A 21,352-nucleotide genomic window follows, 5' to 3' on the forward strand; every position below is an offset into this window, starting at 1 on the left:
ATAAGCCGCTTAACAACTGATCGCTGAAAGCCGCTAGACCACTCTAGCGCTAATCCGCTAAGCTGTCAATGGGCTTGCTTCGCAAGACCAAAAAACCGCTAGACGAAGAGAATCACGGAACGGATTCTTTTCGTTTGGCGAGGCACCACTGTACTTGTAAAACTAAATTACCGTATTTTTCGCTCTATAACACGCACCCGACCATAACACGCACTTAGTTTTTAGAGGAGGAAAATCTGTAGGCATGCCACCCGTAGGCATTCCCTCCATAACACGCACAGACATTTCCCCTTACTTTCTAGGAGGAAAAAAGTGAGTGTTATGGTGCAAAAAATACAGTAATTCATTTTAGGAGATACATCTAATATCTACCCAATGCATATATAGTCAGAAATGTCACCAAGATATGAGTGATTGAAAGCCATACTAGAACTAGGTTGAACAATTTCATAAAAGTAAGATAGCAGATCACCAGAGTTTGTCGCCATCAGACTTGGAGAGCAATTATTTGCATGTTTACTTAGAAATGTAACTTTGTGTTCGTTTGAGCTTAGTTACAAGTAAGTGTGCTATCCCCCCCCCCCCGATTTTTTGTTAGTAGATAGAGTGGGAGTTATATTTAGGGGGGAAGTGGGATTTTTTTGAGGAAGGAAGTGGAAGAGTAGGAAGAGAAGAAGAAAATATGAAATAGGCAGCTCCTAAGTTGGCACAAGTTTAGCTCTGTCACCAAGAGGATAGAACTACATGCACTTTGGGCAAGTCATTGGTGGGGAGGCGGGTGCAAAGAGAGGAAAAGTTTATGGGCAGCACTTCTCTCAAATAGAACAAAGTCTCAAGTTTCATCACAATTAAGGCTGCAGGCACAGCTCTCCAACTTCTCCAGGCTAGTGCAAGGCAAACTTTCTCCTTGCAAGGGGGAGAAGATATGGAGGCAAAAGAAAGGGATAACAGCTGTGGCTCCTGCATATGGATTCTCACTTCTGTTCTATGAATGGATGCTTAACATGCTTGGGAATGAGAGGGGAATTTGATCAAATAGTTGCTCTCACCTCAGCATTTTGCTAGTTGGTACCCCAAGCAATTTTTTGTCTCCATCTGGGCTGCTAACTTTGCCTCATCAGAAGCAACTTACTCTTATTCTGGCCTTTTGAACAGGTGCAGATCCGCAGTTAGGGTAAAAATGCTGCTGGACATGTGCACAAAGCAGCAATAAAAGAAAGATCATGCCAAGTCTCTCAGGGGAGACTATTGGCAGGCAAAATCATCATGATTGACATTTTACCTTGCAGTGTTCTGCTTGCCTCCACACTGAGATAATAGAAATGGCTGTTGCTGTTCAGTATGGGAATATCCATGTAGCCTACTTACATTTCATTGTTAAAGCATTTTGGCAGCATTTCCTCAACATTTGCTTCATGGAGAAATGGAAAGACAGCCAAATCTACTGAATTATTGGATAGTCAATACTAGTAAAAGACATAGGAAAAGAGCTCCTTCTTTATTTTAAAAGTTGTCTGAACGCTAGCTTATACCTTTGAAATTCTTTTTTCCAATAGCTTGTGATACATATTTGGGCTGACACCAATAAGTTAATCACCAGTTCTAGTTGCAAGCAGGGATATCTTCACATAGCATAGAGCCATCTTAGGGTCCATTGACAAAGAGTTGCCTGCAATTTCAATTGTTACGTTTTATCCATAATTGGTTAAGTAATTCTTAAGTAATTCGGCAGAGCATTGCTAACATACATCACTACCAGTTTTCTAAATCTGAAATATCTAGGAGGTATAAGATATCAGTGATACCGTGGTTTGTAAATACAAACACTTACATTAGTTCTTCTGAAATCAGTGTAGATGACATATTGTTTTAGCTCCATTGGTCCAGTGAAATAGTCCAATCAGCATACATGCGGCCTCTTTTTTTCTTTGAAATGATAGCTCTCCGTAAATTTTATAGCACCTGATAAGACCATGGGAATTGCCCTTGTTTGTTGTGTCTTTGCCAGTATGGACAGTGGAGGAATGTTTCCCTCTTCTGGGTTAAACCTAGAGCTGGGACAATGGGTGCAATGCACACATGCCTTGCAGCTGCTGCAGACGTGGGAGAGAGATATCAGATGCTATAGTAACAGGAATGCTTTCCATATCCTGTGAGATTGAGAAGATGTTAAATAGATGGTGCTATGGGAAGGATAGGTAGCAGGTAGAGCAGAACTTTTCAAACTGTGTGTTGTGACACGTCAGCATGTTGGCTGCAGTGTGTCTCGTGAATGCTCTCTGGGATGCTCCTACCGGGGCTGGAAAGTGGTTAGTTTAACCTCCAATTTGTTAATAAAACTGATTTACTGTTTTGCAAAATTATGCATGTCTAAAAAGTGTGTCACCAACATGAAAAGTTTGGGAGTGCCTTTCCCTAATAATCTGATGCAATCACTGTTGTGCCATTAGATAAGAATGCCATGTCCTGCATAATTTACTACAACAGGAGAGCTATATTTCAGTGATGGAAGCCCGTACCATACCAGGTCACTATTTCAGCTGTCAGAAGACACCAAGTGTGTGATACAAAGTCTAAAATTCATTTTCCCTTTAATGAAGCTTTAATCTGTTTTAATGGTTTAGCATAATTATGTTTCAAAGTGTTGGTTGGCATTACTTTACTTGTATACAGATTAAGTGTTTCTTTTTTCTCTTTTAAATCTAATACTTTTACTAAATTTATCAGATCATTCTCACTTATGTATTCTTACAGCTGGTTCAGAAACGTGTGTTACATCTTAATGTTAGTGACACAATATAAAGGTGTCCTGAAATTGGCTTCCTAATCATTACAAATCCATATTTACCTTTTTTTTGCTTTTTTATAAACTTTTTTTTTTTTAAAAAAATCTGCTTTCCCCTCCCCCCAACCCATTCCCAGATATTTGGGATATGTAAACTAAAAATGCTACTGTAATGTGTGGGTTGCGCTTTTCAAGGTATGTTGAGGAAAGCTTAACAGTCAGAACAAATCTTGTGCCCAGATAGATATACTTAAAAGATCTAGTAGCCCAGGAGATCTGAATTATATCTGTATCATAGCAGCTTTTAGCCTTGCCACATTGTCTACTAGTGAGAGCTTGAGAAAAATGAACTGGAAGATACCACTGTAAGTTTGATACTGTTAATTGAAAATTCATTTCCTGAGTTAAAAATACACAGATCAACATCAAATTGTGTGACTATCCATCAACATTCTGCATGAGTCAGTGCAGCTTCTATTAATTATGTGGCTCAAGGAATGGATAATATATAAAATCTGATTCATAAATTACAGAGCATAGGATAAATTGAGATTCTGGATGATCTCAAACTGGAGGGCTGGTTGTTGTTGTTTTAGTGAGGTAAATCCAGGGGTCCGTAATGCTTGAATAGATCCTGGAGATAGTGGCCTAAGCAACATAACTCGAGCAAATAATGACAGTTTTAGGTGGGCATTGATGGACTGTGAGTCAGTATGTATAAAAATGCATGCATTTAGAATAACATAGTTCCAAGCCATGATTGAAGTCCTGTGCTGAGATTCCTTATCCAATGAAAGGAGAAGAAATTGGTTTGACTTACGGAAATGTAGATCTGATTTAAAACAACTGAAAAGCTACATATGTCCACAACCTTTTTGAATGGTTCAGTGTGTGTTGAAGTCTCCACACACCTTTCATGCACAAAGCCAGAGAGTTGCATCATCACTGTTTTAAGCTTCTTCCAGTTTTCTGTTGTATGTAGGAAATTCTATCCAAAATTCCACAAATTAAGAAATTTCTAGAGATTATAAGACTTCTCTTAATTTCATTCTAGTATGCACATGCCTATAAGTGAACAAAAAGGAAGTGGCCATGTTTTATGTTGTGCTGTTTTCTGTGGTGTGTTTACCATCTTTAAATATTGAGCTTCAAGGATCTCATTTCCTAGGATTATATATGATCTGATTTGAGTCACTTTGATCTTTGATTCAATGAAAAGTCAAAGAATCTGATTACATGCTTCAGAGGTAATTGTTTAACTTTTAACCATTTCCTTCTACTAGTGTCTCACTCTTTTTCTTATCAGGAGATGGATTTAATGCATATTTTTTAAAAGACAGTTTTATGTCCACTATTGGTAGTTTTGTAATCTAAACTAGTTGTATGCAAATGATCTATTGTAATTCTCAACCCTATTTATGGACAGAGAAATTGGGGATGGGAAAGGGGGAATAAGCATTTCATCATCTTTCTGGAGAGAGGAGAAATGGGATTAGGCTTGCCATTATAAATGTAGTTATATCTATTGAAACACGTTGCTAATGAATGTGATAAATATATTATAATTGGTAGTAGAATGTCATCCAGAGCTTACAATTTCCAAGTAATATCCAAATCATATATATCGGTTCATAACCAAACAGTTACTGTAAAGAGTTACTGGTGAGGAACACTATGATGCAGGCAGGATGCCTTTCAATGCCCAAGAAGTAATGTGGTGTGTGCTCCAACGTAACGAATTTAACAGCAATCAGCAAATAAGCAGTACAGTATATCCAGATTGGATCAACTGTTTTGAACTAGACTCTTCTTCAGCTGATAATGAAATTAAAGACATTACTTACAGTGAATGACAACAAAAATAACACTGAGCAACCTGCATATTAAATAATGAATAAATAAGGAATAAGGAATACATACCAAGTAGTTTTTTTAGAATATCCATACAGGTAAATATAGTACTTGTGGATCAGAGCTCACTAATCAGTGTAGCTAACGGATACTGATACGACCGATGTAAGAACTTATAAAGCAGTAGTATAGCTTGTTTTTCTCATTAATTCCCCCGCTGCTGTTGCAAGAAACTGTTGGCAGCCTGGCCACCATTTTGCATTTTTACATTGCCTGGACCTAACACCATTCCAAGGCATTGTAGAAGGAAAAAGTGTTCACCACAAAAAATGGTGGAGAGCATTCAGATAAAATTTTCAAAGTGACATATTTTTCCAGGGTGAAATCTCCAAATTCTTTTAGGAAAAAAAGGCTTTTGAGAAATTTTGGTTCAACTAAAATTGTTGTATTTAGGGATACAAACAAATGCATGCCAGGAGAACAAAAATAATGAGGTTTTAAGTGTACAGGTGTATAATGTCTGTTTACCTTCTGATTTCCCAAGCCACTCTGCCTTGGCAAAACTCGTTCTCCTGAGGACTGTAAAAATAGGTGGGTTGTCATGCTGACCACAAGACATGGCTGATGGTCTGAGTTCTGATTGCTGGACTATAATTTCTGTAGTCCTAAAAATCTGTACAAGAGCTATAGATTTATTAATGAACTTTGTGACTGTTGAATACTAGTCATTTCTTTCTTTGGCACTATCCAATCATCCAGACACTGGCGTGCTCTATGCTCAGTCAAGTAGGAGGCAGGATTTCTCTGTGCAATGATTTTCTCTCCACCTTCACTTTTATAGTGCTATGGTGCCTGTCTTTCAGAAATTGGGTTTTCCTCCACCTTCTCCACTACTGCTGCAGTGGCCAGGACTAAAGAGACCTAGCTGAGCTACCTTTAGTTTTTTAAGTTCCTTACTTTGGGGGCAGGGGAGGGTTTACTAGAGAATGATGGATGGTGTTCCTCATAGAGATGGCACTGCCTACTGGAAGGAACAGGCAGGTTCACTGAAGCCTTTTGCCTCCTCTCCGGTGGGAGGAGTGATCCCTCACACCAGACTGACTTTGCCTGCCTGCAGTTGGTGATGATTGAGTCTCCTTGCTCTCTGTTGAGTACTTGCCTTTTCTTGGTCTGGTGCTTTTCCTATTGTATATTTTTGAATTGGTTATGTTTTTGTTTTTATTTTTACTTTGCTTCCTCCTCTCCCCCTTTGGTGCTACTACAGTTGTTTGTTTACTTCCCTTTTGTTGCCCCAAATTGTGGGCTGTTTGTTTAGGAATAAGCAGCCACAGAACTAAAATAGAAAATGAAAGTAACCACCAGAACAGGTGAAGTCTTAGCTCAACCCCGTGGGGAGGGGGGGAGGGAATCAAATCCTATCATTTCCCACTGATACATTTGGAAATAAGCATTGCCTAGCAGTTCTTGCATTGGCAGGCAGCAGAGCTCAGGGCTCCCCCTGGTGGATGTCAGGAATTTTGTAAAAGCTCATTGCTAACCACAAATCTTTTAGACAGAATACAGTGGTACCTCGGGTTACAGATGCTTCAGGTTACAGATGTAATTCAGAATAATATTTATTCCTCAAAGAATATTTATTTAATGAATGTTGATGAAATTTAATTATTTCCTGTTCTTGCTGGTATAGTTGGTTCTATCTTGCTGTAGATGGTTCAAACATAATTTAGTATGACTGTTTTGTTTTAAAATCTCAGTAGCTTTCCCTAATTCATTTTAAGTTATATTGTTTTCTACAGCAGTCCAGTTATGTGTCATCGTCTATGAACATACAAAAATGCATATGTTTCATTTCCTTGATATATTCACTAAAATGAAGATTTTTAATTTATTCTTTCTTTGATTTGCAGATAAGCCTTTGAAGAAACGAAAACAAGATTCCTATCCACAGGAGGCTGGAGGTGCTACTGGAGGAAATAAACCAGCTTCTCAGGAGACAGGTTCTGCAGGAAATGGGTCGAGGCCAGCCTTGATGGTTAGTATTGATCTACAACAAGCAGGACGGGCGGACTCTCAGGCAACTGCTACTCAGGACTCTGACATCATCAAAAAGCCTGAAGAGATAAAGCAGTGTAACGATGGTTCTGTTTTTGTTCCTCAAGAGGATGTTATTGGAGTACTTAAACTAAAGTCTGAAAACCACCCTGACATCCCTAGGAAAAAGTCAGATTCCGAAGGTGTAAAGGTGGAAATACAACACAATGAAAACAAACAAGCAGAAGTGCAGCAAAATGAGAGTAAACGGATAGAAACTAAACACACTGAAAGCAAGCAGGCAGAAATTAAACATGAGAGCAAACATGAGAGTAGACAGGTGGATGTGAAACCAAATGAGAGCAAGCAGAATAATGGCAAACAGGAAATAAGGCAACGACCTGAGACTCCAAAACAGAAAAATGAAGTGAGGCCAGATACTCCAAAACAGAAAAATGAAGGCAGGCCAGAAACCCCAAAGCAGAAGAATGAAGGCAAGCCAGAAACCCCCAAACACAGACATGAAAACAGGCGGGATTCTGGTAAATCATCTTCAGAAAAGAAGCCTGATATATCTAAATATAAAATGGACATGAAATCCGATCCTTCCAGAGTGAAATCTGAAAGGCCTGATGCATTAAAACAGAGGACAGATGGACGTTCAGTTTCTGACTCTCTAAGACGGGATCATGATAACCTTAAACAAAAATCTGAGGACAGGGGTGAATCAGAAAGACACAGAGGAGATTCATCCAAGCTGAGAAGACCTGAGTATTTGAGGTCTTCAAGTAAGGGCGATCATGACTCTAAATATATCATTAAATCTGATAACACAAAACCTGAAAAACTAGACAGAAAACACAGGCATGAGTCTGGTGAGTCCCGGGATAGGCTGTCATCTGGGGATCAGAGACCAAGACCTGACAGCCCTCGTATTAAACAAGAAAGTAAAAGTGATATTGGTAAATTAAGGCCAGATAGACCGGGTTTTAAATCACACAACAGTAAAGATGAACGAAGGACAGATGGTAATAAGAGCAAAATGGATAGTAACAAAGCACACACAGACAATAAAGCGGAATTTCCCAGTTATTTGTTGGGGGGAAGATCGGGGGCTTTGAAACACTTTATCATTCCAAAAATCAAACGTGATAAAGATGGTAATGTCATGCACGAAGCAAGGAAATCAGAAATTAAGGGTGAACCGAAGGACAAAGTTGAGAAGATTGGGCTTGTGGAGGATCTAAATAAAGGAGCTAAACCAGTTGTTGTTCTGCAGAAGCTTTCTTTGGATGATGTACAAAAAATTATTAAGGACAGAGAAGACAAATCTAGAAGCTCTTGTTTTAAACCTAACAAGAACAAGTCATCCAGATCAAACAAAGGTAAGTTTTCAAGTTTTTATCCATTATGCTTAGTATCGTGGTGTGCTTTATTCTAAATTTTAATTTTGGTAAAGAGGGTTTTTCTTGTTGTTGTTGTTGTTGCTGTTGTTGTTCCTAACCATGACTTTCCTAAATCAGTTTGTGTAAACATATTAGGGATTGTTTTGTATTAGATTGTACTTGCAAAGCTTGATTACCCAAAAAGGTTGTTTAACAAAGATAGAAGTATTGTAGGTGTTGATTTTCTACCCCACAGGAAAAGTACATGTTTTTATTTCAGCCTAGCTGTGGAATCGAGTTTATTATATATTTACTTGGGCGTTATTTCTTAGGGTTCCTAGCTTTCATCTTTGGTGGTAACCTGCTGCATTTTTCAGAAAAATAGTAAAATACAATACTATCTGTTTTATCCAGCTAAGTATAACCAATGTGGACTTTTAATGGGTCTAAATTAGTCATGTCTTTTAATTTCAGTGGGTCTACTCTGAATATGACTAATATTAGCTTGGTATAATGAAACAAACATGGCTCTAAAAATTCCAGGTGTAGGCTTGTCCTAAAGTTGGAATTTCACAGAAGTCACCAATCTAGATTTCGGGAAATAATGATTACATAATCATTTCCCTGTTTAATACTTTATCAACAAAGTATACTTGGATCAAAACAGATAAAAGAAAACAAAGAGGAAAAAAGTCATGATTTAGTAGGTTTGTGAAAATAAAATGGTATTTGGTGCTGAGAAGGCATTGCAGTAAGCGCCGGCTGGAATTCTTTGAGGAGGAAGTATGCCACTATCAAGAAGATTCTTTCACTTGTAGCCACCTGCTGAAGCTCAGTTGACAGAAGCACACAAAGAAGCGCTTCAGATGAAGATTTAGTGCTAACTGTTTAATTCTGCATATCAACCTAAAAAGTGGAACTTAATTTGTTTTTGTAGATATTGTACAGTATAAGCAGATGATCAGCCATGTACACCTAGTTAACCATGTTCAGCTTGTTTTGCCTTTCTGTTCTTGTCCAGCTTGTAGCTAATTTACTCATTTCTACACATGGTAGTCCTTTCTCAGTTATTAGTATCCTTTCCTTTAAAGGTTTTTGCTCAACATGATACTATTATATTGCACACATATGTGTAACTATAATTAATGCAAATTTCAAAAATATATATATGAAGGCATCAATGTATTATATGTCTTTATTTCTGTAAACATTAGCTGAATGTAGAAGAGTGGCTAGCTTTCAATCTATGTTTGGTTGCAAAATATTGATCTATACTTAAACAGAGCAATTACTGTATGGTCACTGATGCTGGAACTACAACTCCCATTTTAGAATTAAAAAATGGCTACATTCACATGTCCATGGTAAGCTATGTTCCTCAGCACAAGGAGGGAGGAGCAGAGTAGGTATAATGGGCTTGTGCATGGTACACCATGGTTTCTGGCTCACTGTGATATGTGAATGTTGTCATTATTGTCCTCATTTAAGGCCTACAGTTGGGATTATTTATTTATTTCATTGTCACTTTGAAAAATGAACTGTTTCCTTTCACAGATGTGCCTGAGACAATAGTAACTAAGCTGTAAAACAAGCATACTTCGATAGTTAGTGTAAAACTGGTTTATTTAAATAGTTCTTGATCTATAACTAATATCTGGGTCAGAGACTTTAATTTGAGCACATGAACGGATTTCATGACAGATGTGTTAAACATTTTAGATAACTGAACAATCTAGAGGGTGGAAGTATGCATCAGGTGGTCAAAGTGGGAGAAGAGGTGTCTGTGAGTTTTATCTCAACCTCAGTCATTTGTTCTGTTAGAGAAGGGTAATGCCTCATTTCTCATAACTGGAGAAAGATCCTTGTTTTCACAGTGGTTATGTTGCAGCTCACTGTGGATAAATAGTACAGGAGAGGAGCAGAGACTAGAGAGGATGATCTGATTTAGCATGCTTACTTTGCTTGTATTCAGTAAACAAAGTTAAAAACTTTGAAACTGCCAAGCTTACCTTATGCCTTCTTTGCATTTGACATTCTTTAATTGCTCTTAATGAGCATATGAAATAGAAAATTTTCCAACGCTTTCTTTTTCTGTAGGAAATTTTTCATTTCCCACATCATTCGAAGGTGACTCCCAGAAAGTTTTTATGGGGGCGGGGAGGCTCACCAAAAGTTGGAGAGAGGCACCTTTTGTGAGCAGAAACTTGTGGGAGGCACCTTCACCCAGTGTTCAGCAGTTACTGTCAGCTGCTTGCAACATAGCTCACTGTGTTAAGGCTTTGCTGAGGGCAGGAGGGGGCATGTCCTTGAATTGAACCATAGTATTGATGTATTTGCCACTTGTTTGTACAGTATGCTTGTTATAAATGATGCCAGCGTATCTAAAGATGCACATAAAATTGCTCTGCTATAAGTTGGGAATATCCATTTTGTCAACATAACTAGCTTTTCAAACTTGCCTTCATCTGATTACATGCACAGTCTGCTTATATATGCAAATATGAAATGGGTAATGAATGGGTGCAAATAAAACATTGTGTATTGTGCTTATGAAGAATCATGCTGAAGTAGGCTGCTTCTGAGAGGGAGATGATCTTTTAAAGTTTTATTTTTTGCAAACAAGAGCTGTTGATTGATTTGATATTTTAATTAACAATTTGTACTTTAAAGTTTGAATTAGGTCTTTTTGCTGATAATGCTGTGTGTTGCTAGTTGCTATAACTTTTTAAGTTTTAGAAACTATATTGTGATACCATGTGAAAGGACAGGTGAAAGTGCTAATCAATACATGCAAATATTAATTTGTTTAGAACCTTATTCACTCACAGTGTACTCTTCATTGATAGGTAGCATAGATCAGTCAGTGTTAAAGGAATTACCTCCAGAACTCCTAGCAGAAATTGAATCTACCATGCCTCTCTGTGAACGAGTGAAAATGAACAAACGTAAGCGTAGCACAGTAAATGAAAAACCAAAATACGCTGAAATCAGTTCTGATGATGACAATGACAGTGAAGTGGCTTTTGAAAGTAAGTAGAGTGGTGATTTCTCATTTTGATAATGGTGATATATTGTGTTAAAAATGGTTTGTGGTGTCTTCCTAATCAGTCCTGCCAGATGAGCAAGGATGAGGCCAGGGTAGTTCACATGGGGGGGTACCAAGTAGGTGTAAACACTCCCAGCATTCTGTGGTCTTCATTGAGTAACCCAGTGTCTGAAGTAAATCACTTCCTGATTCAGCATAGTAAGGAAACAGCTATGTAACCTGCAGTCTCACATTTTGAGTACCTTAGATAAAAGCAAATAGGAGCTGAGACAGAATTTAGCCACTGGCTCTCCTTCACAAGTCTGGATGGTTTTCTTGTGTAGGGTACTGTAGACATATTGAGGAAACTATAGTAGGCTGTGTTGAGGTATGCTGGTGTAGTATGGCAACTCTTGGGGAGATAACTTAGACAAGGCATAGGCAAACTCAGCCCTCCAGATGTTTTGGGACTACAATTCCCATCATCCCTGACCACTGGTCCTGTTAGCTTGGGATGATGAGAGTTGTAGTCCCAAAACATCTGGAGAGCTGAGTTTGCCTATGCCTGACTTAGACAAAGGTCACTTAATAGGAACTCACTACAATACAGAGATAAACGCAGTCATAGAAATCATACATGGCTCTTTTTCTTTAAACAGTAAACAAATTTATTTTGAGAACTCATCTGTGGTGCTTCAGGAAATTGTGTTTTATAGAAAAATTAATCACCTTTAATGAACTAGTTGGGCTGAAAAAGATGGCTTACTATGTTTTCCTTCCCTTCCTAGAAACTGAGCAAAAAGTGAACAAAATGTAAAGAAACATCAGAAGAAAGGTTTTATGGTTCAGTGAAAGGGTTTGAAAAATTTTGGAGTGGAAAATAACATGCACATGCCTACTTCTGGGTTCCTGTCCTACTACTTTCATGGTGCTACAGATACGCTTTATTTACAAGAAGATAAAATGAATAGGCCCCTAAACAAAGTGTTTAGGAATTTAATTGTATTTCCAAAACAAAATTAAAAGAATTAGGGGAAAATAATAATACAGATAATGGTGTCCTTGGTCTTGAAATGAAAATCAAAGTTTTAGCTAAAAAGTATACCTTTCAGTAACTGAAGCTAGAGATACACAGTTTTATCCAGTCAAGGAACATTAATTTCAACCAATAGGCAATTTATAAAGAGTAAGAGGGAGAAAAGGCATAGGAGAGAAATTCAAACTTACATTTTGAAACTTTTCTGGAACATACTAATTTTCTTATTAAGGGAGAGGCAAAAGAAGAAAGGTTGCAGAAGTTTGATGGAATAAGAGACATTAGGTCTATCAAGAAGAGGGTCAGATTAATGTAGAGTCCAGGCAGGAACATCAATATATATATTTTTAAGGGGCCCCCGCCAACTTTTGAGAGCCTGAAAAGTGAGAATCAGACATATAAACTGAACACCTGATGAGATTTGGAGCCAGGGATGAAAACGGTAAAGAAGAGAGAACATGTTTGTTTCAGTGAGCAAGAGAAATAATGTAAGTAAAGGAATTCTGGAACAGCATCAAGGTTTCAAAGAAGTGGCTGGCACACAAGTCAGTTCTGCATGCACATCTGGGATGTTGCTGCTTAATTAAAAAAAAACTACCACTAGCACTAACTCAAACAAACAAACAAACAAACAAACAAACAAACAAACAAAAACAACCCACACTTCAGCCTATATATTTAGCTGTGGGAATTTCTGAAGTGAAAACAGCAAATGAAAGTCAGACATCAACCATAATAATAGTTTATACAGATCTTGACCCAAAAATCGAAGGTGAGAGGTGAAGCCCAGGTAAGCACAGCAATACGTTAGACAAGAAATAAAAGGTTGAAAAAGCTTTTGGGAGCAGAAACAGGAAAGGATGGGCTTCCGTGTTTCTGTATATTGAATACTGTGCTTGAAAACTTTCAGTAGAATTTAGCAACTTGAGCTTTATCGGTTTGTCCTCCATGATTACTACTGCACCAAGAAAGAAGTGAAAACATGCTTGTGAATTGCTCCTAGCTGGAAGATAAGTTGAGTTTCTTTAAACTGGACTTTGCATTCATAACAGTGTGTTAATTTCTAGCTTCTCGGAAAAGGCATAAAAAGGATAGAGAGGATGATAAAGCTTGGCAATATGAAGAACATGACAGACGAGCTTCTGGAGAACATAAAAGGAGTAGCCACTATCATGAAGGAAGGAGGAGCTCTGGTAGCAGTCGATATCGCAATCGTAGTCCAGAAGACTCAGATGTAGATGATTATTCTCCCCCTCCTAGCCTCAGTGAGGGTAATTATCACACCACTGTTAAACTTGCTCTCACATTAGTGATAATTTTTTTCTAAGGCTTAATTTTTAAAAAAAGTATTCTTAAAAACCTGACTTATTGACAGATGGTTTTAAAGTTGTATTGGTCATATTGAATGTCATGATAAACCATACTTTATAGTGACAGGAAGAAGCCTAGTTTCCCCTGGCTTGTATTCCCCTCTACTTCAGTATGTCCCCAAGAAGGAGTGTGGAAGTTTTTGAGATTGATTAAATGTGACATCTACCTGAACCTAAGAATTAGTGCATTCACACGATGAAATGTTGGCTTAATAAGCCACAATAATACATGAGCTGCATGTACTTACACATAGCCCCCGCGTCACTTCTCCTTTTATGTAGGCAACAAAACAAACCAGGAAGCTGCAATTGCCCATAGCTTTCCATTCATGTGAACCAGGAACTATGGTTAATGACTTTGAAAAAAGTCAGGATTTGGAAGTCAAACATGGTTTGAATTTGGATTGTGATCCTGGCTTGCTTGGAAGCTGTTAACCTTGGCTGTGAAGCTAGTTTATTTCAACAACCCATAATTAAGATTAACTTCAGTTTAGGGTTTGGACATAATGCTAAGCTTCAGGTAACTGAAAGCGGAAGCAAAAGTTTCCTGTCTCCTCTCACAGCCATGCAGCAGGAGGAGAGGAGAGCATATGAGCCAGGGAGGAGGCTGGGCTCATTCCCATCTCCATAAACCATGATTATTGTGATGTCTGAACACAATATTTGTATTACCATATAAGAAAGCATTTGTGGAAATGTTCCATTTTGTATTTTAAGTGGCTAGAAAAATGAAGAAAAGAGAGAAACAAAAGAAGAGGAAAGCTTATGAACCAAAACTAACACCAGAAGGTAAGGTTGTTTCCTACCTTTAATGTCTTTGCCATTGTTAGTTGCCATTAATTGATCATGGCTCAAATATACTATACTTCATATTTTTATTAGAAATGATGGATTCGTCTACCTTCAAGAGGTTCAGTGCTTCAGTAGAAAATATTTTGGACAATTTGGAAGACATGGATTATACTGCATTTGGTAAATAATCCTTTTCCTATCAAATGATACCTAGATTGCTATATATATTTTGGGCCTTTTTTGACTGACATCTTTAGTGGACTCGAACACTATTTTCCTAAAACTCCCCCTCCCCATGGCACTGCTTGAGAATTCAAGAAAGAATAGTCATTGCAACCAGCACAAAAAATCCTGTTTAGACAGGGTGGAATGATTGTGTTGCTTAGACTTTTGTTCTGAAATTCAGGGATTTCTTTACCCAACTTTTGCCAGGGATCTCTTAACTGCTGTACTTGCAGACATTGGCTATGTTTACACATCATTTACACCTTAATTGTTTTATGCAATTGAGCAGTGTACTGGTGGAGTCATTAATTCTCTCCCCCTGCTTTCTTGGCTACACCAGGAGCAGCTTGTTGTGTCATCTAGACCCAGGCTTGTGGTTTGCTTCTCACTAAATAAACCATGAATAGTAGCTAAGTCATCTTCCTGTGTACCACTTGTGTTTTGTTGGGGGGGAAACAAAATGTGAGCCAAGGTTTGCTTGACAACATGCCAATGCTTATGATTTGTTTCCAGCATTCAAGTCACACAGAAGGATCAAAGCCAAGACTTTTGAGCGGCATGCAGAAGCACACTGCTCATTCCTATTAAACCATGGAATGGCATAGGGGGTCCCCCTGGATCATGAACCTTAGATTATGGTCTTGTTAGCCTGCTTGATAATTCAACCCTGCTCAAAATAGCTTCAGTTTCTTGTCATCACAAGTTCATAACTTCTCAATTCTTCTGCAATGTTTCAGTGGACCAATTGAATGGAGCTGATTTATGGAGCAGTTTGAGAAACTTTGAGCTAGGTTTTGAGAGACAGTCTTCTAGCCTATGCTTCTGTAGTCGAGAGGGATGGAGAAATTAGTTGGGCTCACATTCTTCATTAACTGTTATGCACTTCTGCAACAAAAATATGCTTATAAAAAAGCATATATTTGGGGAAAGTGTACGCAAAAATGCATATATTAGGCAAAATTGCATACAAAAAGTATATATTATGTGAAATGCACATGAAAATGCACACAAATTATTAGTGGACTTTAAAAAAAGGCAAACTGATACACAACTAAGGTAAACTGAAGATTGGAAAAATAAGGAACAAAGATAAAATAAAAACAACAGCTATAACTTTCTTGAGATATTGCTGTCTATCTTTAAAATCGTTCTGTCATGCTGCTGCATTGAAAAGAAAAATGAAATCTTTCAATTTCTTCTTCTTTAGGTGATGATGATGAAATTCCTCAGGAGTTTTTATTGGGAAAGCATCAACTTAGTGAATTGGGCAGTGAATCTGCTAAAATTAAGGCAATGGGCATTATGGACAGGGTAAGTTATTGCTGCCTTAAAAATGAAGAATGCAGCAGATTTTTGTTCACAGAGGGATTCTTCAACAAATATTTTTCTTCTGGAAGAGATGTTATCTGAGAGCTCTTTTAATCTTCAGGGCATTTGGGACAAAATGTAAAAGACAAGTGTGTGCTGTCAGTTCAATGTATAGACATTTGTTATTTGTTTTGGTAACTCACAACTTATACACATTCAGCTTTATTCTCTTGGGAAATTAAGAAATTAAAATAAATTTAAAAGAAGGCAAAAATGGGGTGAGTGTCCAGGAAAAAACCCCTTTGGGAAGCCCACCCACTCAAGAACCCCATGGGTTTTGATGATACATTATTTTGGCTTTAGGCGCTATCTGGAACATAATCCCAATGTAACTTGAGAGTTGCCTGCAGTCTAGTCTGAGCTCTGTCTGGGCACTAGGAGACAGCTCCCCCCCCCCCAATCCTAACCTTGAGCTGAACTAGGATCTACTTTGAATTTTATTTGGAGCCATTACTTTTTTAATTGGCAAGTGAAAGCAACGATATGCAATTTGAGGATGAAAGAAACTCTGTTTATAAGTCCAAATAGTGGACATAGAGATTATCATATCCATGAAGGATAATAGGTAGATAAAATGTTCTGTTTTTAGCTTTCAACAGAAAAAACAGTGAAAGTCCTGAACATATTGGAGAAGAATATTCAAGATGGTTCAAAGCTTTCTACTCTTCTTAACCATGTAAGTTGCTAAATGATGCTAGTATCATTGTATTTATTTTATACATTAATTGAGAGGCTAGAAATAGCCTCTCCAGCTCTCCTTCTGAACTGGAGACTGCACTTGAGGAATCCTAATAAGGCTGGTTCAGATGGCATGGAGTATACTGTGACATTGCTACCAACCTCAGCTGAGAATGTCACTTAGAGAAAATAATATCTAGTCTAAGTAACTTAACTAGGAAGTCATTTCTACAGAGAGCCTCTTTAAATTGAAATAGAGGTTCCACTAGTCTAGGTATGCACAACTCGAATAACCACGAAGGATTTTTTTATACAGGACATCACTGATACATTAACTGAAGACAAGCATCATGTTATAATTTTAATTAACCAGTGTTCTCTTTAGCTAATTTTTTTACCTTTCATTTCTCCATGTCCCATACTGCTGTTTATTATCTCTCTCCAAGTAGAGACTTTTCTTTCTTTATACCACCATAGACCTGCATTCTCCTCTCTAGCCTCCCCACTTTCTGCTCCCATTTCCAAATACCTTTGTATCCCATTTGTTACCTTTCTGTTCTTCCTGCAGTCTATATACTTTTCTGTATTCCCACTGTACCCGATGTATTACTCCCCCCCCCAACTTTCTCCTCCCATTACCTAGGCTTCTGTGCATCCCATTTTGTTATGTTTTTCTGCCTCACATCTGTTTCCTTCCCTCTCTCTCCCCCTCCCACCCCTGTTCCATTTCCTTCTCCCTGACCTCTTCTACTCTTCCTTCTTAATGTTGGTGGCTGCAGTGCAAAAGGCTTTTGCTCACTTAGCAATGCACACACTGAGGGAATCACAGATGCTAACCAAGGCTATTTGTATTTACTCTAGCAGAAGACTGTGGCTACCTTTCTTGAATTTGACACTGAAAGTAGAAAGTCTAAAGATGCATCTGTGGAAAACAGGAATTATGGCCCTCTCAAGCCTAGAGTTGGCACATGCCTGCCCTCTAGTGTCCAATTTTTATTTTGAAATGTAAACTCACCTGAAGGCTTGGGATGGACAATTTACATACATGCATATTCCTCTATATTTCTCAATCAGTGATATGTCTGCATGTTTTTTGTTCTCAAAGGCCTTTTCCCATTATTGTAACTGACTTCTTAACTGACTTCTGTGACTTACTTGTGTCAAGATCTACATTCTATTTTTTCTCTTTCTGTTGGTTTGCCTAGAGCAGGGGTAGTCAACCTTTTTATACCTACCGGCCACTAATGCATCTTTCTTCATGGTAAAATTTCCTTACCACCCACCAGTGCTCAATGGAAGGAGGATTCAGCTTGTGCCGTAGAACCCCCTACCGCCCACCTAGAATCCCGAAGCGCTCACTTGTGGGCGTTAGAGACCAGGTTGACAACCCCTGACCTAAAGGAATACTGTAGCAAAGTGCTGTGACCTCTATATAATGCCTTATCCACATCATGCTAAATTCCACAGAATTAGACTTTAAAGTGACTTGTTTACCTTCCACTTTGAGAGGGAGGTAATGCTCTTACTTCCCTGTTACTGGAAATAGCTGAATGCACTTGCATTGGAAATTCAGATTCCTTAGCTGGAACAGGAGCTCTTCCAGAGTGACTTTTCCCTGTTTTTGTGTTGCTTCTTCCTTCCTGACATGGTTTCCTACCTGGTTAACAGAAGATGGAAAAGAGCAGAATTTTTTTTATCAGAAATGATGCTCTATAAGAGTTCATCTCAATGGATGAAGAAATACTGAGTAAGGCTCCAATACTGCCATGAACAGTGTGAGCCTCACTCACTGTTGTCATTCTGCAGGGTCATTTTGGGTGACGGTTACTAACCAGAAAAAATCCCTGGCTGATTAGACGCAAGAGCATGGCTGGTGAAAAAGTTGGCAACTGTACTTCAGGAAGGGTTTTTCTGAGATTGTAGCATTGTGAAATATATCACAGAGATTCCTGGTTTGTATTTGGCTATTGGGAGGTTTTAAAATACGAGTAATCACTAAACTTTTTCATACTGATTTATTAACTATTGCTGCGTAAACTTTGCTCACATTTATTTTCTCTGATTGCTTTTTAAAAATGTTTTCTTTTAAACTTAGCACTCTGAATTTTTCTACAGAATAACGACACTGAAGATGAGGAAAGATTATGGAGAGACTTGATCATGGAGAGAGTCACAAAATCTGCAGATGCCTGTCTTACAGCTATCAACATTATGACATCACCCAACATGCCCAAAGCTGTATATATTGAAGATGTAATAGAAAGAGTTATTCAGTACACTAAATTTCACTTACAGAACACACTTTATCCTCAGTATGATCCTGTTTACCGATTGGACCCTCATGGTGGTTAGTATAACAGATATATTTCTTGCTTTTTGAAATCATACTATTGTAGAGAATATACATGCAGATCCAAAATCATCATCATCTCCTCCTCCTCCTCCTTTATACTCCGCCCATCTGGCTGGGTTTCCCCAACCACTCTAATGTAAAGTAAGCCTTTTTCAACTTTACTTAGATATATATTTTGTTTAAAGTATTGATATCCCGCCTTTCTATTCCACCACTGGTGTGCCCAGAGTGTCTGCCAACAACAAATTTAAAAATAGAGAGAGAGAGATCTGAGAGGGCTGAGGAGGCTAAAATAAATTAATACTGCCAAGTATATGCGATGTAATGGAAGAAAGGGAACTCTTGATATTCTGGTCCCAGATTGCTTGGAGTTTTAAAGGTCACTATCAATACCTTGAATTGAGACTGGCAACAAGTGAAGCTCAGACAAGTGTAAAACAATTTGATTGACTACCTGGCAGCTCATTTTGGAGCAGTTGAAAGGACAGCCCCATAAGAACATATGAATGGCCTTGCTGGAACAGACCAGTGGTTCATCTCGTCCAGCATCCTGTGCTCAAAGTTACCAATCAGATGCCCACGGGAAGCCCTCAAGCAGAATCTGAACACAATGCCACTATCTCCTCCTGTGGTTTCCAGCAACTGGTATTGAGAAGCCTATTGCTTCCAATTGTGTGGACATTGCAGCTAGCAGACATTGATAGCTGTTAGCTGGTCTATCAATATATAGCTGTTGATAGACCCATGCAAAGCACATCACAGCGGTCTCTTTTTCTTTTTCATTATGCTCTTCTTGTATTTTTCAGAATATTGGCTTGTGCTTTAGAGGGTTCCCATTGGTAGCTGTGGCAGCTGCAACATAAAGTATAAGTTGCATTTTCCCTGAAAATTTTGACTATGGGAAAATTCTGTCGGCATCCGAATAGTCTGAAATTATTTGGGGTCCTGTCATAATTGATTTGAGTAAATTTAATTTGCATACTTAATGGTGTAAAAGCTTCATTAAGTGTTCCCTTCAGAAGGTCTCTCTCCTCTCATACATACAGTACATACAATCAACTTGATTTATTATAGTCAACTTGGTTGACTATACAGTGGTACCTCTGGTTACGAACTTAATTTGTTCCGGAGGTCCATTCTTAACCTGAAACTGTTCTTAACCTGAGGTACCACTTTAGCTAATGGGGCTTCGCACTGCGGATACGTGATTTTTGTTCTCATCCTGGGGCAAAGTTCTTAACCCAAGGTACTACTTCTGGGTTAGCAGAGTTTGTAACCCGAAGTGTTTGTAACCCGAGGTGTTTGTAACCCAAGGTACCACTGTATTTCATCTTGGGAGATAAGAGGAATATATGAGCTTGGTGAGGATAAGCTTGATATCTAATACGGTTGCATTGTGCTAAATTTCTAAAAAATGTGTCTTTCTTTAAAATTTACTAGGTGGTGTATTAAGCTCAAAAGCAAAGCGTGCCAAGTGTTCTACCCATAAGCAAAGAGTAATCGTGATGTTATACAACAAAATTTGTGATATTGTTAGCAGTTTGGCTGAACTGTTGGAGATACAGCTTCTTACTGACACCACTATTCTTCAGGTAAGTTTGATCCATTTTATCCAGATTTCTCTTCCCCTTCTGTACACACACACAGGTCTAAAGTTCTTCTCCAGTGGATGTTTATTTTCTTTTACAAGCAGTAATAATGAAACTTCTTAAATTTAAGCTACTAGATTTAAAAAAATATTTTATAAGGCAACTTGGACAGTCAGTTATGAATATATATGATATGGAAAATATATGCATCTTTGAAGAACAATAACTACGAAATACCCAAGGAAAACAAATATGTTTTTCTGTCTTAAATCTGAGGTGTTTTTCATGCTACTGCGAATAGTATGAGAATTGGAGAACACAATTAAAAAGATGATGATCAGAGGTCTTTTTCTGTTGAAAAGATTTTATTTTCGTTTATCAAGTATTATGAGAATTTATGTATATATTTCCTTTTCTGTTAATAGGTTTCTTCAATGGGGATAACACCTTTTTTTGTAGAAAATGTCAGTGAACTTCAGTTATGCGCCATCAAACTTGTCACTGCAGTAAGCACACCTTTTAACCAGTACTTAATTGTAAAGAAATGAATGACTTCTGGTGTTGTTGGTAGTTTTTTTAAGGAACATTTGTGGGGGGTGGCATTCATGAATTACTTAATCTGGTCCTGGTCATGCCCTCACTTCTAACTGCCTGGCAACAGGATCTTTTCACCACTGAACTGCTTCCCACTAAGCTTTGCCTGATAAGCCAGATTGCAGCTGGTTTGTGGGAAAAGTATAAGAACACCACCACCAGCACTGATCTTTCAGGCCACTTTTTACCTTAATTGTCAGAAGAAAGGATATGCTGGCAGGAGCATTGCTAATCAAACAAATCTATTGCTGCACTTTGATAGTAGGAAAG

At 38.1% G+C, this 21,352-nt stretch overlaps 1 protein-coding gene across 3 annotated transcripts in view; it reads left to right on the forward strand.

Annotated features, from left to right (window-relative positions):
* The window catches only part of NIPBL (NIPBL cohesin loading factor), a 122,445-nt gene that overhangs the window by 74,155 nt on the left and 26,938 nt on the right, over positions 1-21,352 (forward strand). For all 3 annotated transcript variants that reach the window (XM_053408425.1, XM_053408424.1, XM_053408427.1), the window contains 10 exons: positions 6,544-8,052; positions 10,899-11,081; positions 13,181-13,384; positions 14,201-14,272; positions 14,366-14,455; positions 15,708-15,811; positions 16,458-16,544; positions 18,662-18,893; positions 20,340-20,491; positions 20,914-20,994. In XM_053408425.1, the coding sequence (XP_053264400.1) occupies positions 6,544-8,052; positions 10,899-11,081; positions 13,181-13,384; positions 14,201-14,272; positions 14,366-14,455; positions 15,708-15,811; positions 16,458-16,544; positions 18,662-18,893; positions 20,340-20,491; positions 20,914-20,994 (2,714 nt within the window). The remainder of the gene's footprint in view (positions 1-6,543; positions 8,053-10,898; positions 11,082-13,180; positions 13,385-14,200; positions 14,273-14,365; positions 14,456-15,707; positions 15,812-16,457; positions 16,545-18,661; positions 18,894-20,339; positions 20,492-20,913; positions 20,995-21,352) is intronic.

Source organism: Podarcis raffonei, chromosome 11 (assembly GCF_027172205.1).
Source record: "Podarcis raffonei isolate rPodRaf1 chromosome 11, rPodRaf1.pri, whole genome shotgun sequence".
Taxonomy (NCBI): Eukaryota; Metazoa; Chordata; class Lepidosauria; order Squamata; family Lacertidae; genus Podarcis; species Podarcis raffonei.